At 38.5% G+C, this 12,933-nt stretch overlaps 1 protein-coding gene across 1 annotated transcript in view; it reads left to right on the top strand.

Moving 5' to 3' along the window:
- The window catches only part of LOC116078758 (ATP-binding cassette sub-family A member 6-like), a 74,045-nt gene that overhangs the window by 6,580 nt on the left and 54,532 nt on the right, over window positions 1-12,933 (top strand). Inside the window, exons 5-9 of the mRNA XM_031354084.1 lie at window positions 1,020-1,123; window positions 1,939-2,165; window positions 5,361-5,502; window positions 10,293-10,478; window positions 12,404-12,551. Of these exons, the coding sequence (XP_031209944.1) occupies window positions 1,020-1,123; window positions 1,939-2,165; window positions 5,361-5,502; window positions 10,293-10,478; window positions 12,404-12,551 (807 nt within the window). The remainder of the gene's footprint in view (window positions 1-1,019; window positions 1,124-1,938; window positions 2,166-5,360; window positions 5,503-10,292; window positions 10,479-12,403; window positions 12,552-12,933) is intronic.

Raw genomic sequence — 12,933 nt, 5'->3', positions numbered from 1 at the left:
GTGTGTGTCTGTGTGTGTGTCTGTGTGTGTGTGTGTGTGTCTGTGTGTGTGTATGTGTGTGTCTCTGTGTGTGTGTATGTGTGTCTGTCTGTGTCTGTGTATCTGTGTGTGTATGTGTATCTCTGTGTGTGTGTGTGTCTGTTTGTGTGTGTGTGTATGTGTGTGTCTCTGTGTGTGTGTATGTGTGTGTCTGTCTATGTCTGTGTGTATGTGTGTGTCTGTGTGTGTATGTCTGTCTGTGTGTGTCTCTGTGTGTGTGTATGTGTGTGTCTGCGTGTGTGTGTCTGTCTATGTCTGTGTGTATGTGTGTGTCTGTGTGTGTATGTCTGTCTGTGTGTGTCTCTGTGTGTGTGTATGTGTGTGTGTGTCTGCGTGTGTGGTGTGTGTGTCTCTGTGTGTGTGTATGTGTGTGTGTGTCTGCGTGTGTGGTGTGTGTGTGTCTGTGTGCGTGTATATGTGTGTGTCTCTGTGTGTGTGTCTCTTGTGTGTGTGTCTGTCTGTGTCTGTGTGTGTGTCTGTGTGTGTGTGTATGTATGTGTGTGTCTCTGTGTGTGTGTATGTGTGTGTCTCTGTGTGTGTGTATGTGTGTGTCTCTGTGTGTGTGTGTGTGTGTGTGTGTGTGTGTGTGTGTGGTCTGATATAGAAACTTTAAAGCCTTGTTTTTTGGGTCTCAGGAAGCTGGTCTTGTTTCACAGTGTGTGTCAGAGTAGCTGCAGCTTCTATACTTATACACCCTTCATCTTAACATGTCTGCCTCCTCTCAAAATTATTTCATTAGTTTGTTTGCTTTGCTTGAGATAGGGTCACATCATACCTTAGGCTAGTCTGGAAGCCTTATTTTTCTGCTTCCTGAGTACTAGGATTACAGGTGCACCATCATGCACATCTTCTGCATAGGGTAGGTAAAAAGTTCTGACTAGCGGAGTCTCCTCCCCATCATTTTCTCTTGGGCTTTGGCTCCTCATTCCCAATCTGTCTTTATCCCCTAGTGATGGTTATTCTTTTCCTTGTGCTTACAGCTCATTGCTGGGACACGTATTCTGACGTTTTCTGTTCACTGTCCAGATACTGGGAAAGAGGGTTTGTGGCTTTACAAACTGCCATTAATGCTGCTATTATAGAAGTAAGTAATCTATTGGAAAGTCTGGTGGTTACCATAATTAATTTCAGAGGCACCAACATTTTAATGAAAGATGATGTACCAGTTTACTTGTCCCACAGTAACTCTACACCAAGGCTGGGCAACTTGTAAAGAACATAGTTAATTTTCATAGCTCTCAAGTCTGGCAAGTATATGGTTGGGCCTCAACAAGCTCATGCCTGTGGCTGCCACAGCCTAGAAGTTTTTCCATGGCAGAAGGGACAAAAGGGTAAAGAGAAGAAGAACACTGTGTTCTCACTTGACAGAAGAGCAAAAGGGCAGATTGCACATTAGGACATACTTGCCAAGTCTTTGATGAGTCACTCATCTATCCATGAGGGTGGGTGAGGCTCTGTGACTCACTTCCCTAAACATCCTACCTCTAACATCATGCTGAGGATCAAGTTTCCCCCTGCATTGTAGAGGGGTGCATTCAAACTAGCAATTATGTAGACTTCAGATTTTATGACAGAATTTTTAGACAAAACCCCCTGATTTACATTTTATTCTTTTCTTTTTATTATTTTATTTTTTTACATTCCAGTCATTGACCCCCACTCTTGGTCACCCCTCCCACAGTTTCTCATCCCATTCCTCTTCCCCCTTGCCTAGTTCTGCAGTGCTTCACAGAACCCTGCAAACCCACACACTCAGTTCCCTCTAACGGTGAACATTTCGTGTTACTGGCCTATTGCAGCATTCCAACTAGGAAACTGATATAAGTGCAACCTCCAAGGCTTATTCCAGCTCTGTTAAACTATATCCTTGAATTTCTGTTTGCTTCTGTCTTTCTCGAGGTCACAACAAACCACTCCGTGATGGAGGAGTTAATGTCCACCGATGGGATCAATATGAAGACATTACCTTTTATTTCTAAGGATCTTTTTCAATACGAAGTTTTTATCTTGTTCTGCTTGCTTTTCTTCTCCTCATTTATATATTTTGCATCACGCAATGTTACTAAAGAGAGAAAACGGTATAAGGAGCTCATGAAAGTCATGGGTCTACAAGACTCTGCATTCTGGTGAGTCTGAGATTGAGATCGCGAAACAGTGGAAGTGTTACTGTTTTACAGTGCCACGGGTTGAATTTGACACGCGGGCTAACTTGTTCGTGCTCACTATTGGATTTAGTCTTCGTTAAATCTTCCATGGAGGATAGATGAAGCTCACTGAGCATGATTTTAATGCTGGCTTTTTCCTTTGCGACCTCTACGATTGAGATGCGGCCGTCAAGGTTGTGGATGAGGAAAGGAAAGGCAGATGTAAATAAAGGAGCTAGCTGCCCAGTGTAAGGGAAATGGTGAATGCCAGGGCCGGATTTCAGTGCTGGAGACTGATGGCACTTCTGCCTGATCTTCTCTTAGTTATGAACTGCCTTCTCCATACTTCCTCATGTGAAGAAAACAGCCTTATAAAGTGGATGTGGTGTTCATGGGCATGGCCAACCAGGGATGTTTTGAATCATTAAATGCTGTATATTAAGTGATGCAATATGGTCAGACATAACATATAAGCTGGTGGGTAGGGAGGACTTAGCAGGACTTGAATTATACATTAATATTTGTACCTTACCTCACCCCCAAAATACTTCAAAGTAATTTTGAAATACATGCGTATGTTTGTATGTATACCTGGGCACATCTGTTTATGTATCCATGACATAATAAAGGTGAGTACTTTTTATGGGAATGAAGAGCTATGGAAATAGTGAGAGTTTAGTTGATAGAAATGCAAATAATGTATAAGATCTAAACTCCTCAGAAGCAAATCACAGAATTTGGTATCAGGGACAAGATGTATATTGCCAGGTATAAAGGAAAACCACGTGTTTATTTTTAGCTCAAAAGAAACATGGTATGTTTTGATATTGATCCTTAAGGGATAATTCTTGTTATATTACTCAAATCAAGAAAACGCTTGGTTGGGCGGACAGTACAGACACACAATCTTAGCACTGGGTAGGTGGAAGTTAGAAGATGGGAAGTTTTTGAGCTGCCTGAGATGTATGAGACACTGAGACCCTTCTTCATAAACCAAAGCTAATGAAAACTCAAACAAGCACCGCTAAAACACATGTGAACAAACACAACCCCTACCCCCGAGCCCCAAAACTACGTGTAAAACTTCATGGACAGGATGAATAATTATTTATTGACCAATTTAGCAACTCATGTGTTCCCTGAAGTAAAATTATGGTCCAGAAACCTTTATTTCTGGGTAGAATATATTTACCAACAAATAATTTTAATTTTAATGTATGTGGATTGGGAAATAGAAAAGGAGAAAACCATGTCTTTAAAAAGTGTCTTTTTTGTATTGGAGTGTTGGGAATGATAAAGGAGTGGATGTATGTCTTACCATTCAACTCTGCAAGGAGGGGAGAGAGGGTGTGACTTCTGTAGAAGGGTCTCTTTTTAGTTCAAGGCAAGTCCTGGGGGCAGATGCCCAGAGTCTCCTTAAATTAGGGAGGCACCAGCAGGCTGGCGTGGAGACCAAGGAGACACAGGAATTCTGGTGCTGATCTCATTTTCAGGATGATTAGCATGCATGTAAATCAAGACCTGGAAAAATGCATTGATATGTACATCCTTAGAACTAAGATAGAAAATGCTTTGGAAACATCTTTCCCAAGTATTAGACACCTTTCGGAAATGAATATGACTTCTATTAATGCCACAATGTGGCACATGGAGTTTTTCCAAGCGAGAAGATTTTGTATAAGTTTATTAATATCGTCTCTCTGAATCCACCCCTATAGCTAGTTCTCTTTTCAAGTAGTTATTTTAATGTCTTTATTTCATAATTCTCTTACGCTGTGTTTTTTCAATGCTACCTTAAAGCAGTCTCTTCTGTCCTTAGGAAGTAAATTTACAGAATATGTGACACCTTTCAAAAATGCTGATGTTTCTAACACAGCCCAATTCATTATAATGATATAAGATTAAAAAATTAAATAAGTAGTAAATCCATCTGAACATATTTTACCGGGCTACAGGGTTGCAAAGCATGCATCTTTTGTTATGCTGCATTCTGCAGAAGATGCATTCTTGTTAGTTATACGGCTTTAAACAGAGGAACGAACTCTGGACAGAATGAATGCCGGCACTCACATTTGCACCTTTTTAATGATTTATTTTGTGACATTAACACATTAACTAGTGAGAGGGACTACAGTTCTATTGTTTGTAAATGAGAAGCATGGATTTGTCTACCTTTACAGTCTTGTCTTATCTAATGCATGTTGTTCTTTAATATCTTGTAAGAAGTGTGAACACCAATACATCTAAAGCAAAATAATACAAAGGTGTAAAGAGGTCAAGGTGCGCCATAACTTATATCTATTCAGGTAAGGAAATAGCAGGCTTAGGAAACGTGTGCCAGCACTAGTGGAGTTGTGGGTTTTCCATTTTCTGGGAGGAAGTGTGGTAGGTGTTCCCTGCAGAGGCCCTCAAGCTCTTCCATGCTTGTGGAGGCCTTTGATTGACATCTGGCTGACCGTCAGCTCTTAAGTCTCCTTCCAGCTTTACAATTAGGGTCATTTGGTAATATTTAACAAGACTCATGACATAAACTTTAATTCAGTAATTTCACTTTAGAGATATCCTCCTACATCTTACATTAAAAACAAATGTAATAAGATTCTTTTGCATCATTATAACAGAAAGAAAAATAGGAAACAATCTAATTTCAGAAGAATGCTAGGATATATTAATATAAGAAAATATCATAAGCTCCACTTATAATAGAGAATGTTGATTGATAAAAGCAAGTTAGCTATAATACCCACAGCATACAGCATACGGTTTATACCATGCTTACAGTATTTGTGCAATAAATACATAAGGATGCCTGGCCTTCAGGCACCAGCAAGGCCATACTTTGGTTCATAGTCTCTTAATCGGTTATGCCACTCTTTCCATTGGCTGGTGCCACACTAATATTTGGCATCTGCCATTACTATGTGGTAATGGCAATCAGAGTGCATGGGATTCATAAGCAGAACGTTTATCAAAGTGATTGCCTTAGGGAAAAGAGACGGAGAATTGTGATAAAGAAGAGCACACACAGTGTACTTCTGCCATGTTATCAATATCATAGTTATTAAACCAGGGAGGCGCATACAAGAGTAATAGTACTGTACTGTAGATGACTTGGTAGATTTGAAGATATTTTATTTAAAAGGCTAACTAACTTAAATGTCTTTTGTCTTTGTTTAGGCTGTCCTGGGGCTTAACCTATGTTAGCTTCATCTTTATTATTTCCATATTCATTGCAATTATCATAACATCTGCCCAGATTATAATGATGACTGGTTTCCTGGTCATATTTATGCTGTTTTTCTTATATGGATTATCCTTGGTAAGTGTATGCATTTACTACCACTGTTTATACATTAGATCTTAGCTGTGTGTAGCAAGCATTAATTCTCCAGAATGTTAGGATGACACTTTGTCATGTCTGATGTGTGTATATATGCATGTGTGTATGTGTGTGTTGTGTTTGAAAAAATACCAAGGGCTATAAGAAATGAATGTAAATTGGGCCTCTCCATTTTTCACACAGTCTTGTGTATCACATAATGAAATGGTACATCAAAATTTTTTATAAAAATCTTTTAACTGAGATATTTCAGCATTTTAATCCTGAATCTTTTAATTATATTCAATGAGTAAAACTAGCTTGCTAAGCTACTACTATCACAGGTCAAGTTTGCTATTTATGTTATCATGGTGACTGGGAACACTGGGCTCATGGAGACAAGCTTTAAATTTTATGCCAGCATTTTCAGTAGATCTAAGTGAAAATAGTGCATTAATACTTGGAACTAAAGAAAGAAAAGAGAGAGAGAGTAGAAGGAATGGAGAACAACTGTCTTAGTCAGGGTTTCTATTCCTGCACAAAACATCATGACCAAGAAGCAAGTTGGGGAGGAAAGGGTTTATTTATCTTATACTTCCATATCGCTGTTCATCACCAAAGGAAGTCAGGACTGGACCTCAGGCAGGTCAGGAAGCAGGAGCTGATGCAGAGGCCATGGAGGGATGTTCCTTACTGACTTGCTTCCCCTGGCTTGCTCAGCTTGTCTTCTTGTAGAACCCAGGACTAGCAAGCCCAGGGATGGCACCAACCACAACCTCTGTCCCTTGATCACTAATTAAGAAAATGCCTTCCAGCTGGATCTCATGGAGGCATTTCCTCAAGGGAGGCTCCTTTCTCTGTGATAACTCCAGCTTGTGTCAAGTTGACACACAAACCCAGCCAGCACAACAGTATACAGGCAGTCTGTAGACAGGTTTGATTATAGTCATTAGAGTAGCTCTCTCATCATTGGAAAAGGCCACTGTGAAGCATAAAACTTCACAGAGGTGCTATTCTAATTGCCATGTGTATCTCTAACATGAATTAGACATAAGCAATGGACTTAGAAGGCTCACACTGTTTCTTAAGTTATTCTTTTTTCCTGATCTTTCATTTATTGACAATAGACCCTTTTCTCATAAATATATCCTGATTATAGTTTCCATTCCGCTACTTTTTCCAGTTTCTCCTCACCTCCCTCTCCAGATCCACTTTCTTTCTGTCTCTCATTAGAAAAGAACAGGCTTCTCAGAGTTAGGAACCGAACAAGACAAATTAAAATATAATAAGATGAAGCAAAAACGATCATACCGAGGTTGAACATAGCAACCCAGTAGGAGGGAAAGAGTCCCAAGTGCAGGCCCAAGAGTCAGAGACACACTCATTCTCACAGCCAGAAGTCCCATAAAATAGTAAGCAGCAAGCCATGTAGGACTTTGTGCTTGTTGCTTTAGTCTGCCAGCTCCTACATTGATTGCTTAGTTGATTCAGAGGACCTTATCCTCCTGACATCCTCCTCAGGTGCTTACAATCTTTCTGCCTCCTTTTCTGTGGGATTCCCTGAGCTCTGGGGGTGGGTGGTGGTGGTGGTATTTTCTAGGGACCTCCCTTTTGGACTCTCCAAATAATGTCTGGCTGTTGGTCTTTGCATCTGTTCCCATCTGCTGCTGGAGGAAAGACTCTTTGATGATGACTGGATAAGACACTGATCTATTCTATTTCCTCCCTCCCAGGGATATCCATGCCTGCCCCTACAGGTCTTCCCATTACCTAACTTCTCTAGATCTATGGGGTGTGTGTGGCTTGGTTATCATTTACTTAAGTGCTGATATCCATTTATAAGTGAATATATGCTCTATTTATCTTTCTGGGTCTGGGTTACCTCCTCAGGATGATTTTTTTTTTTTCTAGTGCCATCCACTTCCCTGGAAATTTCATGATGTCATTAAAAAAAAAAACAACTGAGTAATATCCCATTGTGTAAATGTACCTAATTTTCTTTACCAATCCTCTGTTAAGAGACATCTAGTTTATTCCCAGTTTCAGTTCCAGGATAGCCAAGACTGTACAAAGAAATCCTGTCTTGAAAAACCAAACAGAATCCAACCAACCAACCAAGGAGCAAACAAGCAATCAAAAAGAAAGATTAATGCTACAGCCAACATGGTTGAGCAAGTGTCCTTGTGGAAGTGGAAGGGTGGAGCTTACTTCGGGTATATGCTCAAGAGTGGTATAGCTGGACCTTGAGCTAGACCGATTCCTAGCTACTTCAGGAACTGCCATGCCATATTGATTTCCATGGTGGTTGTACAAGTTTGCACTCCCACCAGCCATGGAGGGGCATTCCTTTTGCTGTGCATCTTTGCCAGAATGAGCTTTCACTTGTGTTAATGATCTTAGCTATTCTGACAGGTGTAAGATGGAATCTAAAAGTGGTTTTGATGTGCCTTTGAATTCTCTCTTCAGACGTCTTTCTCATTTTAAAGTTGTGTTATTTTTTTGCTTGTTCGCTTGTTTAATTGGTAGTTTCTTGAGTTCTTTATATATTTCGGATATTAGTCCTCTTCTCTTTTCCCATTCTGTAGGCTTTGTCTGAAAGACAGTGTCTTTTGACTTACACAAGCTTTCAAATTTCATGAGGTCCTATTTATTAATTGTTGATCTTGGTGCTTGCTCTATTGGTGTTTTGTTTGGAAAGTTTTCTACCGTGTTAATGCAACCAAGGCTATCTCTCACTCTCCTTTTTATTAGGTTAGGTGTGTCTGGTTTTATGTTGAGTCTTTGATCCATTTAGACTTGAGTTTTATGCAGAGTGATCAGCATGGATCTGTCTGCATTCTTCCACATGCAGACATCTTGTGAGACCAGCAACATTTGTTGAAACTGATGTGTTCTTTCCAGTGTGTATTTCTGGCTTCTTTACAAAAAATCAGGTGTTTATTTGTATGTGTAGTAGTGTCTACTATTTGTATATGTATTAATGTCTACATCTTTAACTCAATTCCATTCATCAACATGCTTGTTTTTATGCCAATACCATATGATAGCTCATTAGTACAACTTGAAATCAGGAATGATGAGACCCCAGCAGTTCTTATTGTTCAGGATTATTTATTTTTTGTTTGATTTTTTTTCTTATAAAAAATTGAGAATTGCCCTTTCAATGTCTGTTGAAGATTGTGTTGGAATTTTGATTAGGATTGTATTGAGTCTATAGATGGCTTTTGGTGGAATGACCATGTTTAGTATGTTAACTCTACTGAGTCATGGGCATATTCCTGATATCTTCTACAATATCTTTCTTCAAACTTTTTTTTTTGAGTTCCAGTGGACTTTTATTGAGATAAATTAACAAAAAGACATAATCAGGATTTTAACAACTATCTTTTCTAACCATATATAAACTCCTTAAAGACTCAAGTCCATAGACATGTATATACACTGTAACACATCACAACAACAGACCCTCCCACTGGAACACTTTTCAATTAAACAGAAAGCCAATTTTCCCTTTCCCCAAATGTTTTCAAATTTTTAAGTTCCTACTTTTCAAAGTGGAACTGGTCCCTTGTGACTAGGGACATTAGAATTTTCTTATTTTTACTGAACAAAAAATTGTAGTTTTTTTCCTAATCTGTTTTGTTTCAAAAAAGGGAAGTGACTTTGCATTCTTCAGGCACCCCTCCCCAGGAACCACTGGTTAAAACACAGGAGCCTGCATCTTTCTAACCCAGAGCCACCCATCTCTTTCCCTGTCCAGCGCTGTCTACTGGAGATTTAAATACACTTCTGTTGCAGTCTGTCAGCTGTGGAGGGGCAGAGTCCAGGCCAGGCTAGCTCTCTCTGACCTCTTATCTGCTACAACCCTTGGACACATAACTCTTTGTTCCAAAGATGAATTTTCACATTAGAAAGGAAAATACTTTTGCTTTGGGAGTTTAAAAAAAAAAAAAACCAAAAGCAACTATCTTTATTGGGCTGGTGAATTGGCTCAGCAGTTAAGAGCACTGACCTCTCTTCCAGAGGTCATGAGTTCAATTCCCAGCAAACATATGGTGGCTCACAACCATCTGTAATGGGATCTGATGCCCTCTTCTGGTGTGTCTGAAGACAGCTACAGTGTATTCACATACATACAATAAATAAGTAAATAAATCTTTAGAAGAATCTATCTTTATAAATATAAAATAGGACTACAAACTCATAATCTTTCACATGCTTAGAGTTACCCCAAGATATTTTATATTATTTAAGGCTAGTGTGAAAGGTGTTAGCGGGATTCACTGTGTCATTTCCATAGAGGCAGATATCCTCTGATCTATTCTTGACAATCTCCACATATCACCCTTCCCAGACCCTTTCGATTTTCCCCTCACTGATCCCTCTCTCCCTCCTTCTCTGAACAGTGGCTTCGGTACTCTTCTTGCCTTCTCGGATGTTTTCTGCAGAAATCCTGCAGATGGATAGTTAGTGTCCCTTAGTATACTAACCCAGCTTCACTCGGCCTCCCCAGGATCGTTTTTTCTACCTTATTCTTGGATCACCTTTCAGCTTTCCCCATCTCTTCCATAAAAACAAAACAAAACAAAACAAAACAACAACAAAACCCAGAAGATAAGTAGGGAATACAAGAGGAAAAAAAAAAAAAAAAGATCAGAGAGTAGAACGGAGAGCTTTACAGTCCTGTTGCTTTCCCACTGATATACCTTGTATGAATAGTGAGCTTGGTTTTGCTGACGGATGGCTCTCAAAAGCTATTGTCAGTAACAACAATGTCTTCTCTTTTTCAGATTGCTGTAACTTTCCTGATGGTTGTGCTGTTACAGAAAGCGGTCCTCACCAACCTAACTGTATTTCTCTTTACCCTCTTTTGGGGGTGCGTGGGGTTCACTGTACTGAACAAAGAACTGCCCTCCTCTCTGGAGTGGGTTCTGAGCATCTGCAGCCCCTTTGCCTTCACATCTGGAATGTCTAAGGTAAACACATAGGGCATTATTGATGCTTCAGAAGGAATTAATCCATGACGACTCCTTATAGTCCATTCTGGTCTTAACCAAGAGTGTTTGCTGCAGCAAATTTCTCACCACACAGACAAATTTGCTACGTTATAAAAAATCTGCCATTAAGTAAAAGTTAAAGTAAAAGATCGATAGTTTACTAAACATTCTGTGTAAATCCATTTCAATCATTTTGTTGAGTAAACTATGAGTCGGTTATGAAAATCTTTGAAGACCTAAGTACCTAGTACAACAAGCTTTATAAAGTCCATCAGTGTACTTGGGATCTTCTTGAGAAGTAGCATACTGTGTTCATTCTGAAGCACGTCTAAGTATGCCGCTCTTTGGTAGGTAACCACTTCATGAAAATTATTTCCCTACTGTTTATAATCAGCCAAGCTTTAGGTTTTCAAATACAAATATTTATTTCATCCAGTTTTAAATTTATTTAAGTGATACTATATAGTATTTTAAAATATTTAACCTTTTCTGTCCAGTATTCTGTTAATAGTCTCATACATGGCCTTGTATATAGCTGCAATATAGTGTTATACAGCATCTTTTTTTTTTTTTTTTTGGTTTTTCGAGACAGGGTTTCTCTCTGTAGCCCCGGCTGTCCTGGTACTCACTCTGTAGACCAGGCTGGCCTCGAACTCGGAAATCCGCCTGCCTCTGCCTCCCAAGTGCTAGGATTAAAGGCGTGCGCCACCACCGCCCGGCTGTTATACAGCATCTTATTGTATGCCTACATTATTTTCTTTTTGATAAATGAGAGTAAAATTCTAGGCTTTGATGTTGTGTGTGTGTGTATGTGTGTATGTCTTGGTAAAGCTATTACAAATATTCTTTCATGTGTTTCTGTACACCAGTTCAGTTTGGTGTATTTAGAGGCGTTGGATAACAGACTACAGTACATCAATCATAAAACTCATGGTTGTCATTAAATACTTTTCTAAAATGATTACATCATCTGACTTTTATAAAAATGATGCTAGAACATTATAATTTTTCTCAGTCTTCACTAACATTTGTTACTGTTAAATTTTCAAGTATTAGCCATTCTGATGAAGATGTGGTATATTATTACGTCCATCAGTTTGTGTTTTCTGCATGTTAGATAAACCTGGATGCCTTTGCATGTAGCATCTTTTGTGTTTTTGCATTGCAAATTGTCGATTCAGATCTTTTCTTTGTATTTCTATTGAGTCTTCTACATTATTACTTTATAACAATTATTACATTTGCTGTGCACCAGGCATTTTTCAATCATGGCTAGCTTTTCTCTTTTCTTATTGATTCGTTTGATGAAAAGAGATTTTTTTTAATTTAATTTAATTTAAAGTTTTTTTTTTAATTTTTATTTTATATACTTATATGTGTGCTGAATGTATGTATGTGTACTACGTGCATGTACATACATTCAGGACCAGAAGAGGGCATCGGATGCCCTGGAACTGGAGTTGCAGATACCTATGAGCCTCCTGACATACTGTATAGTTCTGGACCTTTGCTATAGTGATGACTAGAAAGGCACGAAAGGAAACTTTCAGCATTTTGCTATCAAACATGTTTTCCAGTAGGACATCTTAGCTTCAGTTTGTGAAGCAATCTCCTGTATTGTGAATGGATACCTGACTTTCTCAAGCACTTTCTCTGTATCTACTAAAGTAATTACATCCCCTCTCCCTGCTTTATTGTGTTGTATTCAGAAACATATTGATTTATTTTCAAATGTTGACTCACACCTGCATTCCTGTTAGCTTTATTCACATACATTGTATATTATTTGGTATACCTTTATTAAAATATTTCATTAACAAGTTGACTTGCAAATTGAATTATTGGCTCTGTGGCAACTTATTTATGAGTTTAGGAATTTATTATTATTATTGTTTGAACCTTAGATTATCTTCCTGGATTACAACCTGAATGGCGTAGTATTTCCTGACCCCTCAGGAGAATCATATGTAATCATAGCAATATTTTCCATATTGGCTTTTGATAGTCTTCTCTACTTGGTTTTGGCCCTGTATTTTGACAAAATCTTGCTCTGTAAGTAACTGGATTTTTCTTTGATCTTTCAGTTATTGATTACATAGGAAAATTTTTCTTAGGATTGTATTAAAATAGTCTTACAAGTGAGACTAAATGTTCATTCTCAGTCTGAACTAATTATTTATACTTTACAATAAATAATATATGTAAAACTATTCTAATTTTGAAATAATATAATTATTTAAGTCAATTTTGAAATATAGCTTTTTATTAAGTTTAATTACTTTTTGTGTGTCCTAATCATTTTGAAAGAGTGATAGCATGAATTTATATCAAAACAATCAGAAAAAATAAAAAAAGAGGCACGAATGTAGGGTCAGACTCCTGGGAAGACGATGGATGAGGACAGCGGGGAGGCGGGCAGCGGGGAGGCGGGCAG

This window comes from Mastomys coucha, unplaced genomic scaffold (assembly GCF_008632895.1).
Source record: "Mastomys coucha isolate ucsf_1 unplaced genomic scaffold, UCSF_Mcou_1 pScaffold5, whole genome shotgun sequence".
NCBI classification, from domain to species: domain Eukaryota; kingdom Metazoa; phylum Chordata; class Mammalia; order Rodentia; family Muridae; genus Mastomys; species Mastomys coucha.
The sequence above is the reverse complement of the archived record's forward strand: the minus strand, read 5'-3'. Positions and strand labels throughout refer to the sequence as shown.